The sequence below is a fragment of the Talpa europaea genome (assembly GCF_964194135.1).
Source record: "Talpa europaea genome assembly, chromosome: 13".
NCBI classification, from domain to species: Eukaryota; Metazoa; Chordata; class Mammalia; order Eulipotyphla; family Talpidae; genus Talpa; species Talpa europaea.
The window spans coordinates 2,826,157-2,852,372 of record NC_140080.1 but is presented as its reverse complement, the minus strand read 5'-3'; the positions used below and the strand labels follow the sequence as shown (position 1 = coordinate 2,852,372).

Below are 26,216 nucleotides of genomic sequence, written 5' to 3'. Positions count from 1 at the left end.
TTTGCCTGACTACCTTGCAATTCCTCTATTTACTTTTCCTTGACTCCTGTCTTTGAGAATGGCACTCATTCATTTCATACTCAGACTGAACTCAGAGTATTTTGTTCATGGACTCCACTGGAACGTTTTGGGGGACTAATGGCAGCCTCAAAGGACTTCATTGCCCCGTAGGCTTTCTCTGCCTGGAAGGAAAGCATTTTCCTGGCCAGTTCTTGATTTATGAGCACCAAGCGCAGATGCTGTTCCCTAGTTAGAATTTTTTGGTTTTTTTGAATTTTACTCTTTTCCATGAGACTTGGCTCTGTCAAGAATTACCTTGGTGCTTTTCAGAATTTTATTGTTTTGTCTTCGTTGGGTAAGGTCCCTTGTATTTCTGAGTGAACTTCAGTGCATGGCATTTTGTTCAGTTTAAACTTTTCCTACTATTTTGGATGTGATGGCAGATCATTCCAAGGTTTTAAAGTAGGACTTTTTTTTGTAGATATATATTTTTCAGAATTTATATTTGGGGAATTGGCAGTAGTTTTACCAAGTCCTGGTAATATTTTTGGGTATTAGAATATTGGTCTTGACAAAGATACTATGCCTTACCATTGTAGCCTCTCTCTAGTTCAGCTGTAGGATTAAGAATCTGTGAGCCTCTATCTGAAACATTATTTCTTTTTTTTTTATAATAAATTTTATTTTTATATTCCCCATACAATTGCAACCCCCCCATTCTGACCCCAATCCCTCCCCTCCCGTCCCCCACCCCCCAAAAGTGTCTCTGGTTCATAGTTTTTTGTTGATTTTGATTTTCACTTTCTTATAGTTATTCATTTTCCTGGTCCCTTATTTAAGTTTTCTAGATTCCTGCTATGAGTGAGACCATCGGGTATTTTTCTTTTTCTTTTTGGCTTATTTCACTGAGCATGATCCCTTCCAGCGCCATCCATGTTGCTGCAAATTGCATGTGTTTATCTTTTTTGAATGCTGAGGAATATTCCATGGTATATATGTACCACATCTTCTTGATCCAGTCATCTATTTTTGGGCATTTGGGCTGTTTCCAAAGCTTAGCTATTGTAAACAGTGCTGCTATAAACATAGGCGTGCAGGTGCTCTTTGGAATTGATGTTTCTATGTCCTTTGGGTAAATACCTAGGAGTGGGGTTGCTGGATCATATGGAAGCTCTATGTTTAGTAGGTCCAGAAATCTCCACACAGCTCTCCATAGTGGTTGGACCAGTTTGCACTCCCACCAACAGTGCAGGAGAGTTCCTTTTTCTCCACAACCTCGCCAACATTTGTTGTTGCTAGTTTTTTTAATATGTGCCATTCTCACTGGTGTAAGATGGTATCTCATGGTAGTTTTGATTTGCATTTCCCTGATGACAAGTGATGTTGAACATTTTTTATTTCTTCATTCAAACTTGGCTTTAGTTACTTTGTTTTCACTTTATGGCACAGGTTTTTTGTTTTTGTTTTATTTTTTTGCATGGCAATTTGGATATGTTTGGTAGAAGCGTAACTTTAAAATGAAATCACCTGAAAATCTTTGAGTTCACTTGATTAATGTAAAATTAATGGAAAAAAGCCCAAGATTTCTAAGAAAAGGCAAGGTGAATAATCCTTATCTTTGGGCCTCCCCTGATGTCGCAGTGATTGAGCGCTGGGCTGCGAGGCTGCCTCTGCAGCTCCAGTTCGATCCCTGGCCACCAGCAAGGGTCCCTCGTGGCGCGACAGACCTCTCCTGTCTCGCCCACTGCTCCCCTCAGCAGTGTACTTCAGTCAGTCTGCCTGTTCTGTTCCCCATTCTGGTTCTAGTGAATTCTCTCACCCTCCTGCGCTTCTGACTATACCCAGTGCTTTTATAAATAAATAAATAAATCTTTAAAAAAAAATCCTTATCTTTGCATTTCAGTCATTTTATTACTTGTAATATAAATAATGCAGTATGTAAATAACAGATTATCTAAATATGTAATCTGATGTTTCCTTTCTCCTTTCTGGACAGTAGTTCTAACACAGTACCATAAATTAGTAATAGAGCTGCCTTAATTTGTGAATATTTAGTCTGAAAATACAGATTTACAGATTTAGTATATTCAAAAATACTATTTGAATATAGAATTAGAATGAATTCTTAACATTTCTCTCCCCCCACTTCTGTGGCCTGCTTAGATTGCTGCAGAAGAGCCGTTGAACCCCATTAAACAAGATACGAAGGGTGACAAGCTGCGCTACGTGGCCAACATCTTCCCTCACAAGGGCTACATATGGAATTATGGTGCCCTCCCGCAGGTAACATTTGTGATAATGGTAAAACCTCGACAGTCAACAAAAGTAATCATTAACAAAGGGGAAGACAAAAAACATATGATCCTCTCAATAGATAAGAAAGCATTTGGTAAGAGTCAACATCATTTATGATAGACTCAAAAATTTGGGTAAGATTGGATATCTCTCAAATAATAAAAACCATATATGATAAACCCACAGCTCACACCATACTCCATGGTGAGCAAAAACTAAGCACTTTCCCACTAAGATCTGGTACCTGAAAAGGATGTTCACTCTCACCACAGCTATTCAACATGGTATTGGAATTCCTAGCTAGAGCAATTAAGCAAACCAAGGATATAAAAGGAATCTAAATTGGGAAAGAAGTAAATTGATCATTATTTGCAGATGACATGACATACATAGAAAACCCTAATATTCCACTAAAAAAGCTAATTCAAACAATAAGTCAGTTAGGCAAAGTGGCAGACCTCAATATCAATATACAGAAATCAGTTGTGTTCCTATATCTAAACAATGAGCTTGAAGAGGAAGCAACCAAGAAAACAATTCCATTTACAACTGCTTCAAAAAGAATGAAATGTGTTGAAGGTTCTGAAAATATTAGAAATGAATGTATTATATGGCCCAACAGTTCCACTCCTGGGTCTTCACCTGAAGAATGTAAAACCATTGATTGGAAGGGATGTAAGCACTGTGTTCATGGCAGCATTATTTACAATAGCCAGGCTGTGGAAACAACCGAAATGCCCACAGACAGACGAGTGGATTAGGAAACTGTGATCTGTATACACAGTATTACTTAGCGATCAGAGAGATAAACTTTGCCATTCATGATAGTGTGGATGGAATTGGAGGGGATCATGCTCAGTGAAACAAGTTAGAAGGAGAAAGATGATTACTGGATGATTTCAAGTCTGTGTCGAATATAGAGAAACCGAACAATAACAAACCAATAACAAACCTGTAGAATTAAGGCTACTACGGGATAGAGCGAAGTGGGGAGGGAGCACTTGGGCTGTGGTGGAGGGTGAGATGTGGTGGTATACACCGGGAGGGTCATCCTGTACCTCTCCATGACGTAAATGTTGTAAACCAATGTTATATACATGCATGCATACTGGCATAAATACGTACCACAAGCAAAGGAAAAAAGGAAATATACTTAGAAGATTCTGAGAGTAAGAGAAGGTATTTTTAAAAAGAGAATCATGAAATAAAATATAGTTATACATGTATAGTACTTACCATTCAATTGCTATTACTACCAAAACATGGTATCATAATATGATGGTCAGACATGGACAGGATGTGGACATTCAGATGTGATCATACAGATGAGTGTGAGGTGAGAGGGAGGACATACTATAAATCTGTTTTAATTATGACAGTGCTTGGGGATGCACTGGCATACTGGCCGTGAACCCACGGAACTTCGGAGACTTCTTCCTTTGGATCATGGCTGTTTATAAAACTTCATGATCATGTGGAAAGAGCTAGATACATTATTGTTTTAACCTATAATTCCTCTCCTTTTTCAGACTTGGGAAGATCCCCATCGAAAAGATAAGAGCACAGGCTGCTGTGGAGATAACGATCCTATCGATGTGTGTGAAATAGGCTCAAAGGTTGGTTTTGTGAACTCTGCATCCACATGTTCTTTTGTTCATGCCAGTAAACCAGTTCTCCCAGAAGGTGCTGTTCTCCAACTCTGCCACTGGTGTCAGTGCGCTCTTGTACCTTTAGACACGGGTTGGGGAGGTACAGTTTTTATAAATAGCTCAGCTGCCGCTGGTCATTCAGTGTTGTCTGGTCACTCTGCACCCCCAGCAAAGCTGAGGTACGTGCGCAGTCCAAGCTTGCACTATGTGACCCTTTACACGGGACGTTTGCTGGGTCACATCTTTAGCCCCTGGCCCATCCTCCAGACCACAGGTCAAGAGTGAGAAAGACATCTGGGATGCTTTTTGCAGCGAGCCTGCTTCTGGGGTCCGAGTTCAACTCGGGAGGAACAAGCCCAGTCTCCCACATCGGTGCTGCCCATAGAACGCAATGTGTTCTGCTCTGCCCTTCTATTTTCCCCTGTATTTTTTACCAATACTTCTTAAAAATTTTTTATTGACGAAACACTGGTATGTAAGTTTATTTAGGTTTTGCTGTGCTAACTCCGCTCATCTGCAGACATTCTTCCCCTCTCACTTGCTTCACCCTCTCAGCTGAACCTCCATCCTTAATTGTGTGGAGCTCATGGGGGCCGACAGGAAAGAGCCCCCTCACCTGTCCCCTTAGCGTGTACGCTTCCTGTGCCTCCAGATGCCGTGTCTTCCTGGCCTTCTGTCCACAAAGCGGGCTTTTTTCCTCTAAGACCAGGCTTCCCTTCTCTGTTCTGGGCCCCTGCCCATCCTGCCTCATGAGTGACAGTGTTTTCTTGTCTTTGCTCAGTCCTGCAGTGAACTTCACTTCCTCTTGGCTGCCTCCCACATCCTCCTCTCTCCTTTCCCTTCAGGTGAAGACTTGTCAAAAGCGTTTTCCGTGCTTATCTCCTCCTACTTCCCACTTAATCTCCAGCGTGATTCAAAATTGTTCCATCCCTTCATCACTTCATTGGAACTGCTCTCACTAAGGTTACCAGTGACTTTTTGCTACAACCTGCAAGCCTGCTTCACAGACTTTGTGTAGCTTTAATTTGCCTTAGAATCTTACACTGTTAACCTCATCTGCCCTCTTGAGACAGCCTCTTTTTCCTTTGCTTTGACTGTATCATAACATCTGGGATATTGTCTGATCATTCTGGTTTCTTCTGCCTGGGCAGGAGAGTTGGTTAACTTATAGACTGAGCTCTTGGCCAAATCCTCTTCCCATGCGGCCACCCAGGATTGGTGACCCAATCCTGGCCATTTGGGATTTTGCCCTCCACTAGATATGCCAGCTCAGACCCATGTTCTCCACTGCCTGCAGCCATACTTGGTGTTTCCCAGGCATCTCAGCTTCATCCTGTCCAAAATCGAATCCACGATTTCTTCCTCTCTCAGTATTACCAGTCTGGTGAATGACTCTCCTCTTCTGCTCCCCACCCCCAGATGTGTACATCAGAAACTGAGGGGGTCATCCTTGGTTACTCTTTTCTTCTTTTCCTCCCATTAATTGTGAAACAGTGACTCTATGTTTTAAATAGCCATTAACGTGCTTCTTTCTAGTCCTCCAGCCCCTAGCTTTGGGTAGACCTCTGTTAAATCTCAGGAATTATTCCTGCTCCTGTCGAGTCTTACTTTCTGTTTTATCGTTTATTCCCTACTCCTCCTGCTTTACTGTTTCAGCGCTGACACCCACTTCTTTTCTTGCCCTCTCCTGCCACACCTGGGTCATGCGGTGATCTGCGTCCCACCTTGTTGATCTTGCCGCACTGGGATGTGTCTGCCTGTGGGGACTCGGGCTGAGCGTAGACTGTCCCCTCTGCACAAGGCACCTCCCTCCTTCCTCTCCCCCTTTGGTACTGCATTTCCCCTGCTCACCCCTCAGGCCTCAGCTAAAGCATCGTCTCCTCTCAGGTGTCTCCCTTCACCCTCCACGGCCTGAAATAACTGCTCTTTGCTCTGTGTGCTGTCTTTGCTCTGCTCTTTGTCTTTTCTATGGGGTGTGCTCAGCTCCTGGAGGACAAGACTCACCACCCAGCACATGACATGCAAGGAATGCTATGTCTGGTTATGACTGGAGTCCTATTCTTCCAGCTGAGAGGTACTCAGTTGTCTCTAGAAACTCATGCTAGGACTTCAGACTTCTAGAATATTAGTAAATAGTTTCTTCTGATTTTCTGTCACTTTGTATATTTACCATATTCATTTGATACTCTCTTTTTTTCTTTCTCCCTTATTTCTCCCCCCACTTTATCCTCGTAGTCTTTTCTTCCTACTTCTGTTTCTCCTTCTGTCCTTTCATGTCCTATTTTTCTTCCTTGTTCTCTCCTCTGTTCCTTCTCTTTCTCTCCTGCTCCTTTCCTGCAGTGGAGATTTCCATTCCAACTTTTACATGTATTTTTACACATGGATAGGACAAATAGGGATGTGTTTGCATGTGTATGTGTAATTCCTGTATCTCTTCTGGTAAAGCTGAATTGTTAGCTTCCTTTGTCATTTTGGACATTTTCTCCCTAGAGAGGTAATAACGTGTATATAAAATTAATAGATTAAAAGGAAGGAAGAATGTATGTTTAAATGAGTACCTTGTGTGTTCTAGTGCTGTGCGAGATGCTCTAGTCACTTTCCCATGACTTACTTCATTAGCAGGAGTCACTCAATTAAATAATACTACGTTGAGGGCAAGATGATATTTTAGAAAATGCTTACACTGAGGGTGTAATCCCTGGGCGATTGAGTTCATGGTAGGTTAATTTAAATCTTCACAGATATCAAGTGTGAGTGAAAGATTAAATGGGAGTATCTTATTTTCACTTATGCGAACATTTGTCAGTGAATGTATAAATTACTGAGGTTGGTAACTGAAAGGAAACATATAAAATGTATGTGCCTAATAAATTGTTTTGACTTGGTAACACTAATTTCTTAATGATGAAACAAAGTAATATGTAAGAAAAACTGATATACATGTTTTTTAAATAAATCTGTCAAAGTCACTGAATATGCAGAATAAAATTCAAGGTTTCAGTATAAGTGATTTTTCATAAGGTATATATAATTAATCATGAAAGCATACATTTACATTTTACATAGAAAACTTGGTACAGAATATTTAGCACAGTTTTATTAAAAAATATACCGACTATTGTTATTTTCGTGTATAAAAGGTAGTGTTAGAAATGGTCACGTGAACGTCCTTTCAGTTGACTTGACTGTAATATTTTAAGAGCATGCTCCTGTCTTCCCGTGCCTGGCAGCTGTCTGTAAGGCCTCTGAGAAGTGTCTTGGTAGAAAGGCTCTCTTAGCACCACATTGTAAATGGGCAAAGAGAAAAGAACAGAGCATCCCACAAGGTTATAGGCTGAGACTCACAGCTACAGACATCTTCATGTGTTCCTTGAGGGATTATAAATCATTCACTTGGTGTCTAACGTAGGTTCATCATAAATTTGTTGAATTGAGAATGAATTGAATTGTTGGGGTTTGATAAGTTTTCCATTTGCTCCTCAGCATCTTATTCAGAGTTTTGGTTTAGTTCCCTCTAATTTTTAAAAGTATTTTAGGAAGGTGGGGCTTATCTAAAATAAAGCTGTCCTTTTCCTTGCTTCTTAGCTCAAAGAGCATGTGTCATTCTGATGGAACTTAAGAACCCCCAGAGAGGTGTCTTGCTTGCCCTGGGAACCCAGAAAAATCTCAAACTGCTCTTACATTCAGTGAGTTTTCAGGGTAAATGAACTTTTATGAATAAACTTAAAATAATTTAGAATGTGCTTTAAGAAGCAGGAATTCTGCTAGACATCCCTACCACCAGGGTCTACCACAGGCTTCTCAGCTTGGGCCTTTGCTGATGAGAGGCGGGGCATCCCTGACGGCCGTGACACCATCAGTGTCTCCAGACACTGCTGGATTGTCTCCAGAGAAAATTGCCTCTGCTTGAGGACCAGTGATGTGGCTGATCACTGAGTAAGCCATTGCGGCCAGCCTTTCATTGCCAGTGGTGACTGGCACGGGGTACGTTAAGTCTCCCCGTCAAGTCTGTAAACCTTTGAGAACAGGGGTCCTTTCTTTGTAGGATGCAGTGCCCGATGCAGTTCTGGCTCTTCCTAGAGCTGATGTAATAGTGTCAGTGCCCCTCAAAGTGACATTTCAGTTTAGTTTACATAATCACACTAATCTGTTGTGTAAACTAATTACAACTTCATGCAGATTTACATTAAGACTTTAGATTCCTTTGCAAATATTCTGAAAGGATTTATTTGACTGTATGGTTTAAGGTCCATTTTTTCCTCTGAAATAATGTCACACAAAAGTGACTTTATTTTGCATACCTTGCCTTTCAAGAGTAAAGCTCCAATTTGAATAATAAGGGAATGTATTTTGAATCCTGTGTGCAGCTTGCAGTGAAACTCTATAGCCAGCTAAACCTTTAAAAATAAAAGAATATAGAAAGAACACATACATATAAATTTGGTGTTGACAATTTGAAGGAACTACTGAAATAACTTAAGCACAGAGCGTCTGCTTCAGTGTCGTGCTATTTCCGTTTCTCTCAAAGTCTTTTGAAAGCACTTTATGAAACCTGGTTTGTTTTTTTTTTTGTTTTTTTTTTTTTTTTGGTATTTAGCAGATTAATAATTCTTTCATTGTCTTAGGGCTGTATTCTAGTAATGTTAAAAGTTATTTTTACTAGTCACTGATGACTGTGGTTTACATAAAAGGCACTGTGAAGAAATGACAGTGTTCTTGGGCCTTCCCCAGAGCTGCTGGAGCCAGGTTTGTGAGGTTGATTTTGTGTGTGCGGCTGAGTATCTTATCCCTAGGACATTACATTTCAAGATCTATGAGTGACTTCAGTTTCGAGAAGATCAGCATACTCAGGAAAGTCTTTGTGGCTAATTTTTTCATTATTACTTTTGTTTATTAAAGCTTTGCTAAATTTCACTCCATAGGGCTTTTAATCTTTTCATGTGAATTTTTGTGATATATGAACAAACGTCTCCAGATCCTGCAAAGGCTGAATTTCTTTGCTCTCCACAGGTTCTTCCCCGTGGAGAAGTTATTCATGTGAAAATCCTTGGAATCTTGGGTCTTATTGATCAAGGTGAAACAGATTGGAAATTAATTGCTATCAATATGAATGACCCTGATGCCTCGAAGTTTCATGGTAAGTCTGTAAGGCTCAGAAGCAGAAGTAAGAAGTGTTTTGGGAAGTCTTAGAATTCAGAAGGGACCCACATAAAACACAATGTACGTGTTTGGGATTTAAGTGTGCACTTTGTTTTTCATTCTCTCTCCTGGAAACGTGGGGCAGCCGAGTGACTGGGGCTGAGGGGTGTCATTGCAGGGGGGTCAGGGACAGGCAGGGAGGTGGCAGACAACTGATACTGCTAACTAAGGGCCCTGAGTGGGCGCCCTCGCTCCCCCACCTTCTTTCTTTCTTTCTTTCAGTTATTGTATCTGTCTTTTGAGTAACAGGAGAAAGGCCAGGGAGCCGTTCCTCGTTCCTCGGAGCCCCAGGCTGTTTCCACACTCGGTGTTTTCTCCTTCACCAACAGAGAGAGAGATGGCAGCCCTCCTCCAAGATTTTGATGTCCCAGAAAATTAACTTCCTGAAACAGATTGTTGTGCTGAAGAGTTTCTTTCTTTTCGAGTCCAGACAACTTAAGCTTGAGCTCTGGCTTGATGTAGTTATTTGTCCTATTTTTTTGAATCAACATTTATGGAAAGGATACATTCCCTGGGGACCTCTTTGGGAGAAGGTTGTATTATAAGTCCAGTAACATTATTTCCAGTCATACTTAACTGTCATCAGAAGATAATGGTTAAGCTGTTTCTGTGGTAATAGAACTTTGTGATGAATCCTGTAAGTCTTCCCAAAATTTGAAAGAAAACACCCCCAGAACCATCCGGAGTCCCCCGCCAACCCATCCTGTCCACACTGTCTCCCTTACTTCACTTTCTTTTTCTTAATGGAACTTTCCACTACTTAGCATTTTGTGTTTGTTTCTTTACTGGTTGTCTGTCTCTTCTGCTGTGTAAGCCATGAGAATGGGGCCTTGTTCTGTCCACTGTTCTGTTTCCCTGCTTAGAACAGCGCCTGACACATGGTGAGAACTGGCTAGATGCTTGGCGTGCAGGTGTGGGAACCCCTCGCCCAGCGCCCATGTGCTCTGCTCTGGGCGCCACCCTCTCTTCTCTCTTCTCCTTCACCTCATATTTCTGGAACATGGATCCTGAATCTTCCCTCGTCAGCACCCTCCACCTCCACTGTCCCTGAATGACATCATTGAGCCCTTGGCCCTGTGGAGTGTCTCCTAGCCCCTGCCTCCTAACAGCCCGGAAACATCTGGGTCTGTGTTCTATGGCTTGCAGTTCTTCCTCCGACCCATGGTACCCCTCTGCCTCTCCTCCTCTGCTGGCTGGTGGCCCGCTCTCATGGTGCTTTCTCTCACCTCCCGTGCGGGGCCCATCGCCTGGCTGGGGCTCTGTTAACCCTCTTCTCACTTCTGCCTGAAGTCTGCTCATTGTCTGCTTCCTTTGATTACACCTCAGGGCTTCCCAAAGAGGAGAGCTTTGAGACACCTGTGCGCAGGGCTCGAGAAGTGTGCGTAGATGAAAGGATTTCAGTTTGCATTTGGGAAAACGGACATCCTGGGGGAGATGAGTGCGGACTTTGTGCTGCTGCCACCGAGCTGGGCTGGACGCAGTGCCTTCTGACTGCTCGAGAAAGTGTGATTTTTAACAAGTCTTTTGTGTCCTCGTTTACAGATATTGATGATGTTAAGAAGTACAAGCCAGGTTATTTGGAAGCCACGCTGAATTGGTTTAGATTGTATAAGATCCCAGATGGAAAACCAGAAAACCAGTTCGCATTTAATGGAGAATTCAAAAACAAGGTGGAGATTTTTATTGTGCGACCTATTTCGTGATACCTCTGCAATGTTTGTTCATTTGGGAGGCTTTTTTGTGTGAATGTTTATATATAAAGCATGATAGCAAAAGTGCTTTTCTCACTGACTTTCGTTGGTAAGGACATTATTATTTTTACTTAAAGGTTTTTTTTAAGAGGTCTGACTGAATTGGTAAGGCTGATAAATATCTGTTTCCAGCTGTCTCTCAGGATTGCATTCATCTCAGAAAATGGAGGAATTTCCTCATCAGTCCAACAACTCCACAAATTGTGTATTATTTCCCACTCTGGGGGAGAGTTCCTGGGCGTTCATGTAACCCCCTCTGGAGCTCCTAAGTGCTCATTCGGCAATGTTTGAATTACCCTGCTCAGCAATTAAGAAAGCACTGGAAGTGTCTTACTGTCATGGGGTTTTCTACTGGGCTACTACAGTTGCCGTTAAGTGTCTCTAATACACAAATAGAGAAAATAGGCCAGAGAATTAAAGTCTAGAATTTGAAATGTCTTTTAAAAAGATACTACCACTGCTTAAGTTACATATTATATAAGCTGCCATTGAAGCGGGTGCTAATAAGGAACATCTGTTTTGTAAGGAAAGTAGGCCATTTGAATGAAAACGTGGTATGTACAGTAAGCATTATACTATACAAGAGTTTATCACTAGTCCCAGCATTTTTTAAAAAGAACCCTTCAGATCTTCAGGACCTTGGATTATTAAATATAAATAGGAACTATAATTAGAGTTGATTCTCTTTTAAAATATTGAAGACATATAAATATATTTTTTATCTTTTTTCTCAAAAATATGTTGTGTTTTATACCCAAAATAACATAAATTTCAAAAATATGCAGTGTTTTTATGGCCCCATGCTGCTTCAGGGTAAAAGTGTCAAACCATGAATTATAAAAAGAATGAGGTGGTTTTGCTTTTTGATTTTGATAAACATTAATTCTTTTCTGAATGAAGATTAGGTCATCCATGCAACCTCCTTTCAAAAAGCCATCATTGTTGGCGTTGCTTTGTACTGCTGTTTTTTATATAATAGTGTCTGACTCAGGAAAGTTGGGTCATGCCTCTCAGCCTGGTGGGAGGCACGGCCGTGGCCATTTTCCCTGCCCGCGCCTTCATGCAAGTACTGCAGGGGAGCCTGAAGTGATCATTTTTGTCTTTGTGATTTGGTTCACCATCTCTCCTTGCAATATCTAGATAATACCTGGGGTTTCCTGTCCCACAATCAGGACTCTCCAGCACCTCCTCAGTGAGAGTGGAGGCCTGCTCCTCCTCCTCCTCAGATTCCTCTTCAGAATGGAGTGCCCATGACTGTGTTTCAGTTCCCAAGACAATTAACTTTCTTTCTCTCTTCTTGTAACGTGTTTGGTTGCTACTGAAGGAAGAAGGAGCTACTATGAATTAATTAATACGTAAGAACTCTACTTGAGGAGAATTAGCGACATTTTTGAGAAAAAAATCTAAAAAAAATTTCTGCTTTAGAATAAGAAAGCTGAACAAAGATGGTCTCTCTAGATGAGGTGACAGGTACATCTGTTGTTGATTTGGCACTTTTAGACACCATGTGTATTCATACTAAGAAACAAAACTTGAAGGTATTGGGGAGGTTTACTGCCCCGAGACAGGGCCTGGTCTGAAATGGCAAGTCTGTGAAGGTGGGGCCAGCAGGTGCTGGGTTAAGCACTTCATAAACAGCAGCTCCTCTGTCCTCAGCAGCTCTGATTTCAGGCAGGGGTTAGCAGGCTTTGCTGTCATGGACCAGGGAGTGAATGTTTCAGGCTGTGTGGGGCCTTGGGTCACAGTCTTGGCCGCCCAGCTCTGCTGCTGTGGCCTGGAGCGGTTGCCGTCCTTCATGCACACCACACCATGAACAGCACTGACAAGAGCCAGGTGACAGCATTGGCCCTCCTTTGCTGGCCCCTGGCTTTGGGGTCCCCCTTTCAATCCCGAGTCACAGATGGAGACATGAGCTGCCTGCCCAGGCACCCTGCTGGCCAGGATCCACGCTCAAGTCTGTGCAGCTCCTGAGCCCACATCCTCACTCTTAACAGCTCCTTGCCTGCATGTGGTGATGCAGTTGCTCTTTCTTTGGTTTGCACCTAGGCTTTTGCTCTTGAAGTCATCAAATCTGCTCATGAATGTTGGAAAGAACTGCTGATGAAGAAGTGTGATGGAGGTGCTATAAACTGGTGAGAATTTGTCTTTTCTGTGTAATGTTATCATTTATTGGTGCTAAACAGCCACTTATTATACTCAATCTGATTTTTATAAAAAGAGAATTGCAGCTTTTCCCTTTAATTTAAAAAGTACTTATAGAACAAATATTTGGAAGGCATCACAGGTGCTGGACTTCATGAAACTGGGACTTGACTTGGTCCCTTTTCGCAAAATATTTGTGCAAAATAGAGTAAAAAAATTATGGTTTTCAATATGCAAATGTTGTTATTTTCCTTGTGATAACTGGCACCTCATGTGATGAGAATAGTCAGAGCCTTCTCACCCGGCATGAGCTGGGTCCCTGACTGATTGATTAAAGGAAACCAAGCAATAGTAACAGATAACATTTCATTTTACTTTAGAACTTTCAGTTGCACATTTATGGACATAGGGCTAAGATCTTTTCTAGATAGTGTCCATATGGATTTTTTATATTCTAATGTAATATATAACAGAAAATAAAGATCACATCCTGTAATCCTTGAGCTCCTTATGCTTTTACAGATTTTTAGGGTTCTTTTTTCTATCCTTTCATGGTTTTCTTACCCACGTGTAGCCAACATCAAGTTTTTATAGAGATTCCCCTTTACCGAGGCTTCTTAGAGCCTCAGCAGTGTCTGCGGCCTCTGTGGTTTTAGGGCTTCCTGTTTGCTTTTCCTACTCTGTTCACGGTGTGTTTGATTCCTGCCCACACTGTGAACTCAGTCCCTCGGACAGTGGTTTGGGAACAGAAGCAGCTGCCCTTGGTGAGCCTGACTGCAGGAAGCAAAGTGCCAGGTGTCTGGAGAATGGAGTGGGGCGGAGTCCCTGTGCCCTCCTGACCCAGGAGTCCAGGCCCCCGCACTCTTGGAGCCAAGCCTATGAGGGCCTGCTGTCAGCACAGAGGACCAGAGCCCTGGCTGATCGTGAGGTCTGGGGGACCAGAGACCCTGGGAGCTGCTAGAGGAGTGAGGAGCAAGGCAGCCAGACTAAGGCAGTGTCCAGCCAGGTCATAGAGAGGCTGGCCTTCCCCCTTCCGTGGGTGCTTGGGCCTCCCAGCCTGAAGGCATACTACGCTGTCCACTCACTGATGTCACTTCCCTGTATTCTTACCTGTTTGGTTTTTTAAGCATAGTCTTAGTGTTTAGGTAAGTATTACTTTAATTGTACAGTTATTAACAACAAAACTGGGTTCAACAGAAGTTTTCTAGGCATGGCTGTCCCAGTGACAGGCAGACCGAGCTGTTTATGATCAGTTTTTAGTGGTGGAGCTCCCCCATGGAGACAAGATCATCTGAAGAGTGTTTGCTTGCTGCCTGCTTACTTACCTAAGCGTCCTTCTTGTGGCGCTCACCGAGAAGCTTTTGCTGCCTTGCGGGGCCTGCCTGTGTTCCTGCTTCCTCAGTTGACAGTTCTAGGCCGCTTGTGGGTCTCCTGCAGCCTGCTAAAATTCTCCTGTGCAGCTGCAGACTCTCAGCCAGAGGAGGGGCATTACTGCTAAGTGCTGGGCCATTTGTCTAGCCTCCTGGCTGGGGTAAGGGCCTCCTTCATGGGGGTGCTGATGCTTACTGGACTCTGCACACCCCAGGTTCTGCGTGTCTTATATGTTACCTATTAGCCCTCACGTGGTCTCCTGTGTCCCCCATTGTACATCTAAGGAAGTTAAGGCCCAGAGCCATTCATTGCCTGTGCAAGGAAGACCACACCAGTGGAGGTAGAAGTAACATTCCAAACCTCTTGACCAATGCATTTTTATTTTTATTTTTTATTTATTTATTTTTTTTAAAGAGGCATGTTATTTATTTATTTGTTTGTTTGTTTGTTTTGTTTATACATGCACTGGGTACAGTCAGAAGCGCGGGAGGGTGAGAGAATTCACCAGAGCCAGAGCGGGGAGCAGAGCAGGCAGAAGGACCGAAGTACGCTGCTGAGGGGAGCAGCGGGCGGCAGGAGAGGTCTGCGCGCCATGTGGGACCCTCCTCCGGTGGCCGGGGAGCAGCCGGGGATCGAACCGGCGCCACAGAGGCCGCGGGCAGCTTCGCAACCCAGCACTCAACCGCTGTGCCACCGGGGAGGCCCGACCAATGCATTTTTAAAGAACACAGCAAAGTAAATTGTTTTAGCTTAAAAATTTTTAGCATATCCTGAGCTGCCTGTTCCTGTGCCCTGCCCCCCTGCCCTGCAGTGGCCAGCCTGGGGTGGCTCCCCTGTGCGGCTCTGGGGTGCATTGTTGAGTGCTGTTCCAGCACCAACAAATACCTATTTCCTCATTTGAGTAGGGAATCTTCTGTTCACAGGACCCGTTTGTGGATTAAATTCATCCACTGATACTTTATTTTTTAAAATTTTTAAAAATTATTGATTCATTTGTATATTTTTTAAAGATTTATTTATACAAGAGCTGGGGTATATGGCAGAGGCATCGGAATGTGAGAGGATTCATTAGAGACACAGCGTCCAGAGCAGAACAGGTAGATGGACCGAAAGCACTGCTGAGGGGAGCAGCAGGCGAGACAGGAGAGGTCTGCGGCATCATGTGGGAATTTTGCTGGCCGGCCGGGAATCGAACCCGTGCTGCAGAGGCTGCAGACAGCTTCACAGTGCTGTGCTCAATCCACAGTGCTACCGTGGAGGCCCCCATTGACACTTTAACCCTGTGTATCACATAAGTTTTGTTAATATTTATTTTTCTTTCATTGTTTACTTCCACCTACATATTCCTTTAATGGGAAGAATTTCAATATTTCTATTCTTTCCTAAAGTAACTTTACACCAGTGTGGGAGAAATAGATAGTCGATCCCTGTCTACACAGTTGTTCTAGTACCTGCAGTCCAGAACTGAAAATGTGTGTTCTCTCCCTTTCGATTTCCTCCTCTTTTCTCTAGCCCTGTTGTAAGGGTACACCAAGTGCAATCTGTTACACGCAGAACCCATGTCACTGGGCCATCCCCTGTGCTGGAGAAGGCTCCTGGCAGAGCGGGCTGTGCCAGTTTTGGGGAGTCAGAAGTCAGCCTTGGTTCTTGGCACCTAACTCCTGTTATGTTCATGGGGGTCAACTATAGTTTCTTGAGACTTGATTTTCTCAATTCCTCTTACCCTCTCTTCAAGCAGAGTTTATTTATCTACTTTATTAAAAGAAATCAGAAGTGTCTTATTTTATCAGTTTATTTGATTTCACTAACCATTATTTATTGTGATTATTTGTTCTCAGAATTCTTCAAGTTTTGATTGATTCTCAAATGCCCTTCTAGTTATAAAACTTTTAATTCAGTTGCTTATCATTTCTGTACTCATAGATCATTTTATATTGCAACTGCACTCCTGTATAATATATTCTATGTAGTGCTGTATTTGAAAAATATAAATGTGGTTATCCTTTTGTGCTTACAGACCTCTTGTGTGGGTCTCTTTGATGATAGAATATAGTCCTGCTGTCTCTGTCAGTCAGTCTGTCCAGACCTCCTGTTCCAACCTGGGTCCTGCCGGAAACTTCCTCTTTCCTTCGGGACACACAGCTCCTTGGTGCCAGCTCTGCTGGACGCTTGTGTCTTCCGGGCCATTCTCCGCTCTGGCCATTCTCCCCGTGCTCTCCTCACTGGACCTACCTTGTGGGCACTTGGGTGTGTTCTTCCTGTGTTGTGAACTGAGTTTGTGCCTTAGCACTTAGTGCTTACTGAGTTAAAGTGCACACACACACACATATTTTCATTTATATAAATTGTTTAGGTCTTGCAATTGTTTCTTTTTACTGCACCATCATGTTCCTTCTACAGGCTGTAGAGGTTATGGTCCAAAATTGCTGTCATTTTTGTCTGTTTAAATTCATTCTAGTCTTTTTTCCTTACCCTGCTTAAGAATGAAAACCCTTGACAGAGCTGCATCTCAGGCTTGGTCTCGAAGGATTCTCGAAACTGTGCATCCTGAAAAAGCTAATTTTTTTCTTTCCTAAAGTTCTATATTGCTGGCCTGTAAATTTCATCTTTCATGTGTCTGTTTAATATTTGCAGGTAATCCTGTTTATTTAGTCGGCTGATCCACTTTTCTGTGGTGTTTAGGTGTAGCCAGGCTCAATTGGCATTTTTGATTTTGCCCACCTTTTGCACTCAGCTTATGTCTGCTTTTCTTGTTTAGCAAGAGTGTATTTCGGCCTTACAGTTTAGGGCACAGTGTTTAGTGTCTTGTGAAAAGGCCGGTGCTGCAGGAAGCACTGTCTTTATCAGGCTCTCTTGCCCATCGATAGCGGGCGCCTGCCTCAGTGACTACACGCTCCCTAGAGCCCAGTCACAGCCTGAGCGCCAGACCCCTACAGGGTGGCATTGGACCTCCAGCATCTAGAAATATCCTAGCTGTGTTTATTTTTTTAATCAGTAAGTAAATATAAATCAGTAGTAACTTTTTACAGAAGATCCAATACAGAGGAAAGAAATATGTTTCTTGATAATCTGCTTTTTATTACACTTTCAATCATTCACGGTAAGAATCACTTTATTAAATCCTGAGAAAAGCATGTTACAGCCTAGATCATACTAGATTAACTAAACCTGTGTCAGTAAGGAAGCTGGCTGATGAAATGCTAACGTGAGAGCCTATGGAGGAGTACTAATGGGGGCTTGTGAGCTCACGTCCTACATTGGGGCATCTCTTGCACCCATCTGTGTGTAGTTCCCATTCTTGCCATCCATGAATGCTGCCCGCTGCGCTGCCCACTGCCTGTCCGTGTGGCCCATGGCAGAGCCTGTCCACTTGCCCAGGTTCTGCTAGTTTCTCCTCAAGATATGTTATTAAGACATTTAAAAAGTTATTCTGAGTTTAAAAAATTTACTGCTGGCTTTGTTACTGTCTCTTTTGATATTTCTGTTGCTTTTGCTTTGTTGTGGGAGTAGAGAATACTTTAGGAATAGGTTATCCGATAACAGAAAAATAGAGGACACCCAGGTAAATTAAATTTCGGAGCTACACATCTTTTTCATATAAACATGTCTAATGCAATACTTGGGGCATACCTACCCTAAAATTTAGTTTGATGTTTATGGGAAATTCAATTTGAATTAGATGTCCTGTACTTTATCTGACAACCCTATTTAAAGAAGACTCCCTAGGGCCTCCCCGGTGGCGCAGCGGTTGAGCGCTCGGTTGCGAAGCTGCCCGCAACCTCTGCGGTGCCGGTTCGATCCCCGGCTGCTCCCCGGCCTCCGGAGGAGGGTCCCACATGGCGCGCAGACCTCTCCTGCCGCCCGCTGCTCCCCTCAGCAGTGTGCTTCGGTCCTTCTGCCTGCTCTGCTCCCCGCTCTGGCTCTGGTGAATTCTCTCACCCTCCCGCGCTTCTGACTATACCCAGTGCATGTATAAACAAAACAAACAAACAAAATAAATAAAATAAATAAATAAAGCATGCCTCTTTGTAAAAAAAAAAAAAAAATTTAAAAAAAAAAAAAGAAGACTCCCTAGTTCACTCACCCCCATTTCCCCAGAATTTCTGAGGAATGTCTGCCTTGTGTCCCCTTCAGTGGAAGAAAAATGAAAGATATGTGGCACATTTAGTGCACACCAGCTCTCTCCACAGGACCAGTGCTGAGACTTGGCACTACCAGCTTTTTACCTTGTTCTTTTCAGTTTTGACTTCCTTTAGGGAAACATATGACTTATAAGTCTTATGTTTTTCAAATTTTAGGTTACTTTGACCTAGACTGTGTAAAAGAACTACAGTCTAAAAGATGACAATGCCAACTCTCATCAAATTTTATTCTTCAAATTTTATTCTTAAAAAGGTAAAAAGATGGGCCTCCCAGGTGGCGCAGCGGTTGAGCGCTGGGTTGCGAAGCTGCCCGCAGCCTCTGCGGCCCTGGTTCGATCCCCGGCTGCTCCCCGGCCACCGGAGGAGGGTCCCACATGGTGCGCAGACCTCTCCTGCCGCCCGCTGCTCCCCTCAGCAGCGTACTTCGGTCCTTCTGCCTGTTCTGCTCCCTGCTCTGGCTCTGGTGAATTCTCCCACCCTCCCAGCTTCTGACTGTACCCAGTGCATGTGTGAACCAAAAAACAAACAAACAAAACAAAATAGATAAATAAATAAGACATGCCTCTAGAAAATTAATAAAAAAAAAAAAAAAAAGGTAAAAAGATGACTCACCAGACAGGTGGTTTCGTCATATCTATCCGAGGTATTTCACTAAGTCCTCACGGAAACCAAGCGGGCAGAGCATATCCTTGACATCCGCCGATGTGGGTATGCTTCATTTGATCCGCTCCTCCATTCAGCTTCTGCTCATCACTGTATCTATTAAAAACATTTAATTTGGCTTTAACTCCCTTCATTACTGCCTCTCTGCATCCTTCGTAACCTGGTGAGTCCTGTGGTGAAATGCTTGAAAGTCAGACTTCCTGTGTCTGACAGGGCCGCTGCCTCTGTTTGGTCAGGAGGCAGGAACCAGGATGCGCAGGCGGCAGCTGTGAGCACCTCATCCCTACTGGGAGGCCTTTGACCTCCTGGCATCCTGATAGTCATGGCAGGGCCTGCTGTCCACACCTTGCTGAGTGTCCTCCCGTGGGAAGCTGAATTTTCATATTCAGAGGCTCCTCTCACGGCTGAGCAGACGCCTCATACCTGTCTGAGAAGGAAATTCCAGAGCGTTGCCCGGAGACACTGTTTATCACATCACCACATCCTGTGGGCCGGGAGCTCTTCAGTGAAGGTGCAGTGTATTTGACTGAGAGCCTTGTACCAGGAGGCTTTTAGATTTGCATAATATCTTTTAAAAATTTTTTTGATTCTGCAGAGTGTAGTGCTAAAAAGAATGCACAATAATCTTGCCTAAAAGAATGAACAGTAATCTTAATTGCCCTAATTTGTTTTCACTCAGGTCCTTTTTTTTTTCTTTTTTGTTGAGTGGAATCCTACAGTCAGTGTGGAGATCTCTGGCAGGTTTTCTTTCTGTGATTTCTCTTTTCCCCTCTAATAAAATTCTCTTTTCCTCTATAGCACAAACGTGCACATGTGTGAAAGCCCGTTCCACTGCTCTCAGGAGGAAGCAAGATCCTTAGTTCAATCGGTAAGAAGAGTGTCCACAGTGTCCTTCCTTTTTAAAAACATCATGGGGTTAGCGGGGGACCTGCTAGGGGGGAACCTAGTAGAAATTCTGGAAAGAATAGTAATGAAGATATCAAGTCTTTTGAGAAGCATAAAGTTAAAAATTAACAGTAAAATCAGTTTTTTAAATACAGGGGATTTAAATCAAAAACCTTAAATCCCTTTAGTTGAGTTTTTATTTTATTTAAAAGATTTATTTATCTATGCATATAAGAACTGGGGTACAGGCCAGAGGTGTAGAGGGGGTGAGAGGACTCACCAGAGACAGAGCAGGGAACAGCATGGGCAGGCTGACTGAAATACACTTTTGAGGGGAGGAGCAGTAGGCGAGACAGGAGAGATTGCTGCGCCATGTGTGTAGCTCCCTGGCCTACCGGGGATCGAACTCGTGCTGCAGTGGCTACGGACAGCTTCTTAGGTTGCGTCTTAACCCTTTGCACCACTAGGGAGGCCCTTAGTTGAGTTTTTAAATCGAACTTTCTAAAGTTTGTTGACCATGTAATGTTTGGACGTAATGTTCTTTTTCCTATGCTGCCCCCTCCCCGCCCCCCATTACCTGTTGTTGGTAATATTTGCTCTTCTCTGTGCTATTCTGGTCCCATAAGTTCTTTCCCACCAGTGTCAAAATTACAGGTGCGTATCAGTGGAAGAAAAATTAAATAATGCCTTTACCTTTTTTTCCACTTAGCTTGACTATCTCCTTGGCTTTCCTTTTCCTACCTAAATCGATACCCTTAGGTTTTTATGTGTCTTAGTGATAATGCTGGCTGGAGGCAACTGCATTTATTAGCAAATTAATGCCTGATTTATTTAGACAGCACAGAAAAAGAAGGTTCATATTCAGATAAGCAAGTAATGTATTTTCAGGTGTGATCTAAGGCTGGCAGTCCCACTTTACAAATTAAATTTTATTTTTAAAAAATTAGATCTTTCCTTCAGAACAATAAAATATTGGTTCCCTCCAGCTGCTTTGAATTTATTATTTTTACTAATTCATCAATGGTTGATCAGCACCTGCTCTGTGGTCAGGTTCTTATGCTGGCAGTGCAGCACTAGAGAAAGGCACAAGTCCCTGCCCCCTACAGCTCGCGTCCTAGGCGCGCAAGGACGGTGAATGGGACAGAAGGCAAGCCCTGGCTGTTTCAGTGGGCGGTAGAGACGACGGGAAATGTTTGCACCTGGGGGTGGAAATGAAGCAAATTATGAAAGACCATGTAGAGATGATTTTAAGAGTTTTTGTGCTTACTCTGGATGTGATAAGGAACCATTGCAGGGTTTTGACTGAAGTAGTGGTACGGCCTTGGGTTGTAGTGAGGAGGACGGTGGAGGACACAGAGTGAATGATGCAGGGAAGGCATTCTGGATGAGTTTATTTTAGATTTGGATTTAGAACTAGTACTAGAGTCTTAAAATTAAAAAAAAAAATTAACGTTTTATCTCTGTTTTTTAATTGTTTCCTATCATATTAGTAGGAAAATAATTATCTTCAAAAGAAAATAATTGGAAGACAGGATATGATAGTTAGATTTGGGCACAAAACCTAGAAATAAGATCAGTAACTCCAGCTTTAACGAGGGTCTGGCAACTGCATTGTGCTTCATGATAAAGAAGGGACTGCACTTATTTTTCAGTGAAGATACTACAGTTGAATATCAAACACAACTTGCCATATATGCCATTTCTCCATTAAAAATCTGCAAGTCAGAAAATTGCTTGTCAGCAGCCTCGCTGGCAATTCAGCCCCCGGCTTAAGTAATGCTTTCTCAGAATCAACATGTAATAACGCAGTGCTCGTGGTCCCAGCACTGTGACTTCATAGTTATGTATGCAGAACCACATTAAGGTGTCAGAATCAGAATTACTTCGTCCTCGAGCACCAGCTCTCTCTGTTATACCACACGAGACATACTGAACCCACATCAGGGTCTTCCAATTCATTCGCCTTCAGTTGCTCAGAATAACTTCAGGTGTTGAAGCCATCCATCAAACTTGATCATGCTCAGACCATATCAGCCCTCAGTTTGTAGGGAAACAAATTATAACCCCAAGGTTTATCAGTGGTTTTTAAAAATCACCCCCCCACACACACACAAAACATGAAATACACCCAAGTAACGTTATCTTGACACTGAGCTGCAGGTGTTAAATGTGTATGAAATATAGTTAGAACAAGGTCAGATAGTGGTGGACATTTCGCTACCTTGGTGTATATATTGACAATGCTTGGGATGAGTTGACTAAGTGAAATTTTAGGGTAAAATACTTGCATTGCTGAACAGATTATTTTAAAATACATAAGGAAAGGAAGTGGACCCATCTTTTGAGTGATTAATAGAACTGTTCCAGGAATTATATTATTATATTCTGGTGAGTATAAATTGATTGAAAACACTTGATCAAAAGCAAGTGACCAGACAAATCAGTGAGTAGTCAACCAACTACATGTACAACTCAGTTACCAAGAAGGTCATCACTACAATAAGATAAAATAAAAACCAACAACCCCAGGAATATTACTAGGAAGCATTTTCAGAAAACAAATAGAAAATATCTACAGAAGTAGTTTGCCATAGTTAGGTCTGGGGAGATATTAGAAGGAGAATTGAAATAATGAAAAGAATGATTGGCTGTGTTTATGAATGTCGATGTTTGAATTATTTGCAAGCAGGAAAACCTAACTGTGTCAGAAGCAAGGTTTGTATATAGATCTGCACACTGGACGGAGAGGCTGGATGCACTGCCCATCACCCCCATCCCCCGAGCTAATTTATAAGTTTAGTCCAGTAGATACACATCATTAATTAAAGTAACACATAGTTTTTTTCTAATACACACAGATGCTTCCAAAAATTGTCTAGATCGCTTCTTGGCCTTTTGACTACAAGACAGAGTATGTTTGGCCAGAAAGTTGCAAAAGATGCAGAGGTGGCATCATGCAAATCACACGCATTCTCTGTCTATACTATAATAAAGGTACTAGTCAATTACAAAAATATTAAAAGAAATAAACCCCATTTGGGACTAGCACATTCTTCATTGTGGGAGTGCTCCTGTTTTTTGTAGGATGTTTATAGCATCCCTGTGCTCTACCCAGCAGGCGACAGAGCACACCCACCTACCTCTAACTCACAACAATCAAGCATTGTCTCCAAACTTTGCCAAGTTTGCTTGAAAACTAAAACACTTCTAAATAAATCATGCCTCAAAAAATGAGTTATAAGAAATCTTAAAATATTTGAAATTGAAGACAGTGGAATCAGTGTGTGTCAAAACTTGCCCAGTGTTTCTTGTGGGTCAGACTATTTAAGGTATGGCCCTGCCAGGGTCCCAAGTCTCCATTCCTGATTGCCTTCTGGCTACCCAGGACTTGGGAATCTCCTGCTCAGACAGCTTCACACCTGTTTTCAGAGGCTTCCAGCCCCACCCCCCACACACACACCCACAAACCCAAACACATACCCCATGTGGTCCGTGAGCTTCTCAGTTACCTTGCAGAGGGGGGCAGAGGATTGTCAGGTGTATGGGCTGGATTTCTGCACTTGTGCACTGAGACCCTCGCAGTAGTTATGAGGCTGACTCAGGAGGAGACAGAGGGAGTGTCCTGGCCTTTCTGTGCCAGATCCAGACATCTCTACAGTGTCCAGGTCCTGGAGGGAGCTTATGAGGCCTTGCAGAGTCTGCTCATCAAGGCTGTGGATGGGCACACTTCATCCTCAGGTCGTCTGTTTGTTTGGCATGTGACTTGAATATTGGCGTGTGTGTTGTGTGGCCCTCCTGTATCTCTTCTCCGACCTTGGGGGTTCAGAGGCCACTCTTACCTATGCCGGGTGAATGTGGGGGGATGTAGAAGGCAGCTGTTCAACTTGACATCTGAGGAGTGTGCTGCAAAGTCAGGGTAGTGGTACTCCCCGGGAGAGGAGGTACAGCAGGGGAGGACAGCCCCGTCTCTGCCATTCTGCTCTTGGCCAGCTTGCATTCCTCTGGATAAAGGCTCTCCTGAGAAGGCAGTTTGAGAATGTTCTTAATTAGGAAACAAGCTTGTAGCTCAGAGAAAACTTAAAGTTGTCTACCACAGATTACATCACCTCTGCTCCATGAATATTGACTCAGTCATTGGAATAAACAGAAAATTGATTGGAAAGCTCTAGGTGGCAGCTGAGTGAATGAGATGTGGGTGTGTGCATGTGCGTACACTTGTGGAAGGTGTGTGTGACGTTTGTTCTCAAGACCTCAGCCAAAAAAGTAATTGAAGGAAATCCCCTGTCCTTTCCACATTCTCAGCTATGCAACCTTGGGTGACTCCCATGGATTAATCAGAAGAAGTGGTTTCAAGCCTGCTTTTTCTACTTGATTCTCTGATTCGTTTATCTGAAAGAAAAATCAATAATAAGAGGCAAAGAGAAATATTTACTCTTTTCAGGTTAGAGAATCGTAGTGTGTAAACTTTATGTTATAATTTCATGAAAAACAAACTTCCGATTAGTTTCCACATCTAAGTATTCAATGGATGGTGACTCTCTGCTCTTCTGTTCCAGGTGCCGTCTTCACCGGGTAAAGAGAGCAATGAGGAAGGTACGGTAGATTTTGGTTTTTGAGGAGCTAGAGTTATGTTTATTTTAGTGAAATCCTCCCCCAAATCAATCAATTAATTTAAAAGTCATATAACCTAAGTAAAGTATTTTTATCGATAGTCATTAACATTTTCAGGTGGCATGTCTTCTAATTGCAGAAAATGAAAAGGAGCGTGTTTATTACTTTCAGGTTAGAAAATAGTTTAATTATGTAGTGACTTCTTTTGTGTGATGAGCTGAGCGATTCCAGGTAATTTGCTAAATTTGAAAAGACTCACATGTCTGAATCTGGGAAACTTTTTTATGTCTCATCGTTCTAATGAGTCACTGGAGAGTTGACTGAAGACTTTATAATCAAAATTTAAGTTATAGTAGGATTAAAGGTACCATATTTATATTACAAAGATTTGAAGCTGTCTTAAGAAACAAGTAAAAATGTTAACGTCATAAAATTTTCAAAATACCAGCAAATGTTCATATCATTTGTATTTTGAAATATTGCAAGTTTTTGTTTTAGTGTAAAACATTAGAAGTGTATTCAGTTCGCAAATTTGGAGGGAAAATGAGAATAGAGTCAAGTTCTGAGATGGTGAGAAAGGAGCAGCCCCCAGACCTGGGGTCACGGCGGAGCTGGCGCTGCTTGGGGAAGCTCGCGGAGCCCTTCTCTGCAGAACCCTCCCATTTGGGGTACTGAGCAGCCAGCCAGACTTACAGTATGGAGTTCTTCCAGCCTCTTCTTGCTGTAACTCGGGCACTAACTTCTATTATCAGTAGTGACTAATGTGATCTGGAAATAAAGTAGGAAGATTCAGTTTCATATAAGGTTTAAGCCCAGGGAGTGCACTTAGGACCAGGGGAGTAGCTTTGAACAGAGAAATATGTCCTACTAAACTTGTGGTTGGTTTTGTCTTCCTGAAACTTCCTAAAGGTCTGAATTTAATTTGTCTTATCCTCCTCCCTTCTTCCCTCTTCACCCCTTCCCTCACACCCTTCTCCCCCTTTTCAAACACAGACCAAGTGTGGCACTTCCTTGGCAAGAATGGGAACATTTGAAGTTCTGCTATCAAGATCCAATCTCTAGAGCTTCTAAGCCCCCCCCCCCCACCCCAGTCTTAGCGACAGGCAGGTCTAGGGGAATGTGCTGACTTCCTGTTGAAACTTCATTTTATTCCATACTTTCTGAGATATGCAATTTATAAATAAAAACAGATTTGGAATGTCCTTTGGATGTTTATTGATGAGAAGAGTTTGTCTAATTTCAGCAAAAGTTTTGAAGCATTGAGTTTGACTAGTTCTAGTTTCTGTACGTGAAGGTGCCCAGTGATTTTATTAGCTTTCATGCCTATCAGATAAGGTAAAAATTATAAATTAGCAAGTTAACAAGTTTCTTGTCAATGTGATTCTGACTTTCATTCCATATGACCTCTGTTCAGTTCTGCTGCTGGTGCAGGCTTCACGTGGCAGCCTGGCCTGTGCATGTGTCTCACTTCAGAGGCTCTTTCTCAGTGTTTTGAGGCCCTACATCCT

General features: G+C 42.7%; 1 protein-coding gene across 4 annotated transcripts in view; it reads left to right on the top strand.

Annotated features, from left to right (window-relative positions):
• Positions 1-25,779, top strand: part of PPA2 (inorganic pyrophosphatase 2) — a gene marked incomplete at its 5' end in the record, with an annotated part of 40,341 nt that extends 14,562 nt beyond the window's left edge. The window contains 8 exons of one of the 4 annotated variants that reach the window (XM_084252393.1): positions 2,164-2,283; positions 3,825-3,911; positions 8,955-9,081; positions 10,686-10,813; positions 12,941-13,026; positions 20,011-20,080; positions 24,654-24,690; positions 25,702-25,779. In XM_084252393.1, coding sequence (XP_084108519.1) covers positions 2,164-2,283; positions 3,825-3,911; positions 8,955-9,081; positions 10,686-10,813; positions 12,941-13,026; positions 20,011-20,080; positions 24,654-24,690; positions 25,702-25,742 — 696 coding nt within the window. In that variant the 3' untranslated portion in view covers positions 25,743-25,779. The remainder of the gene's footprint in view (positions 1-2,163; positions 2,284-3,824; positions 3,912-8,954; positions 9,082-10,685; positions 10,814-12,940; positions 13,027-20,010; positions 20,081-24,653; positions 24,691-25,701) is intronic. The other 3 variants (XM_084252394.1, XM_084252395.1, XM_084252396.1) reach the window with 3 other exon arrangements.
• Positions 25,780-26,216: the final 437 nt, after the last annotated feature.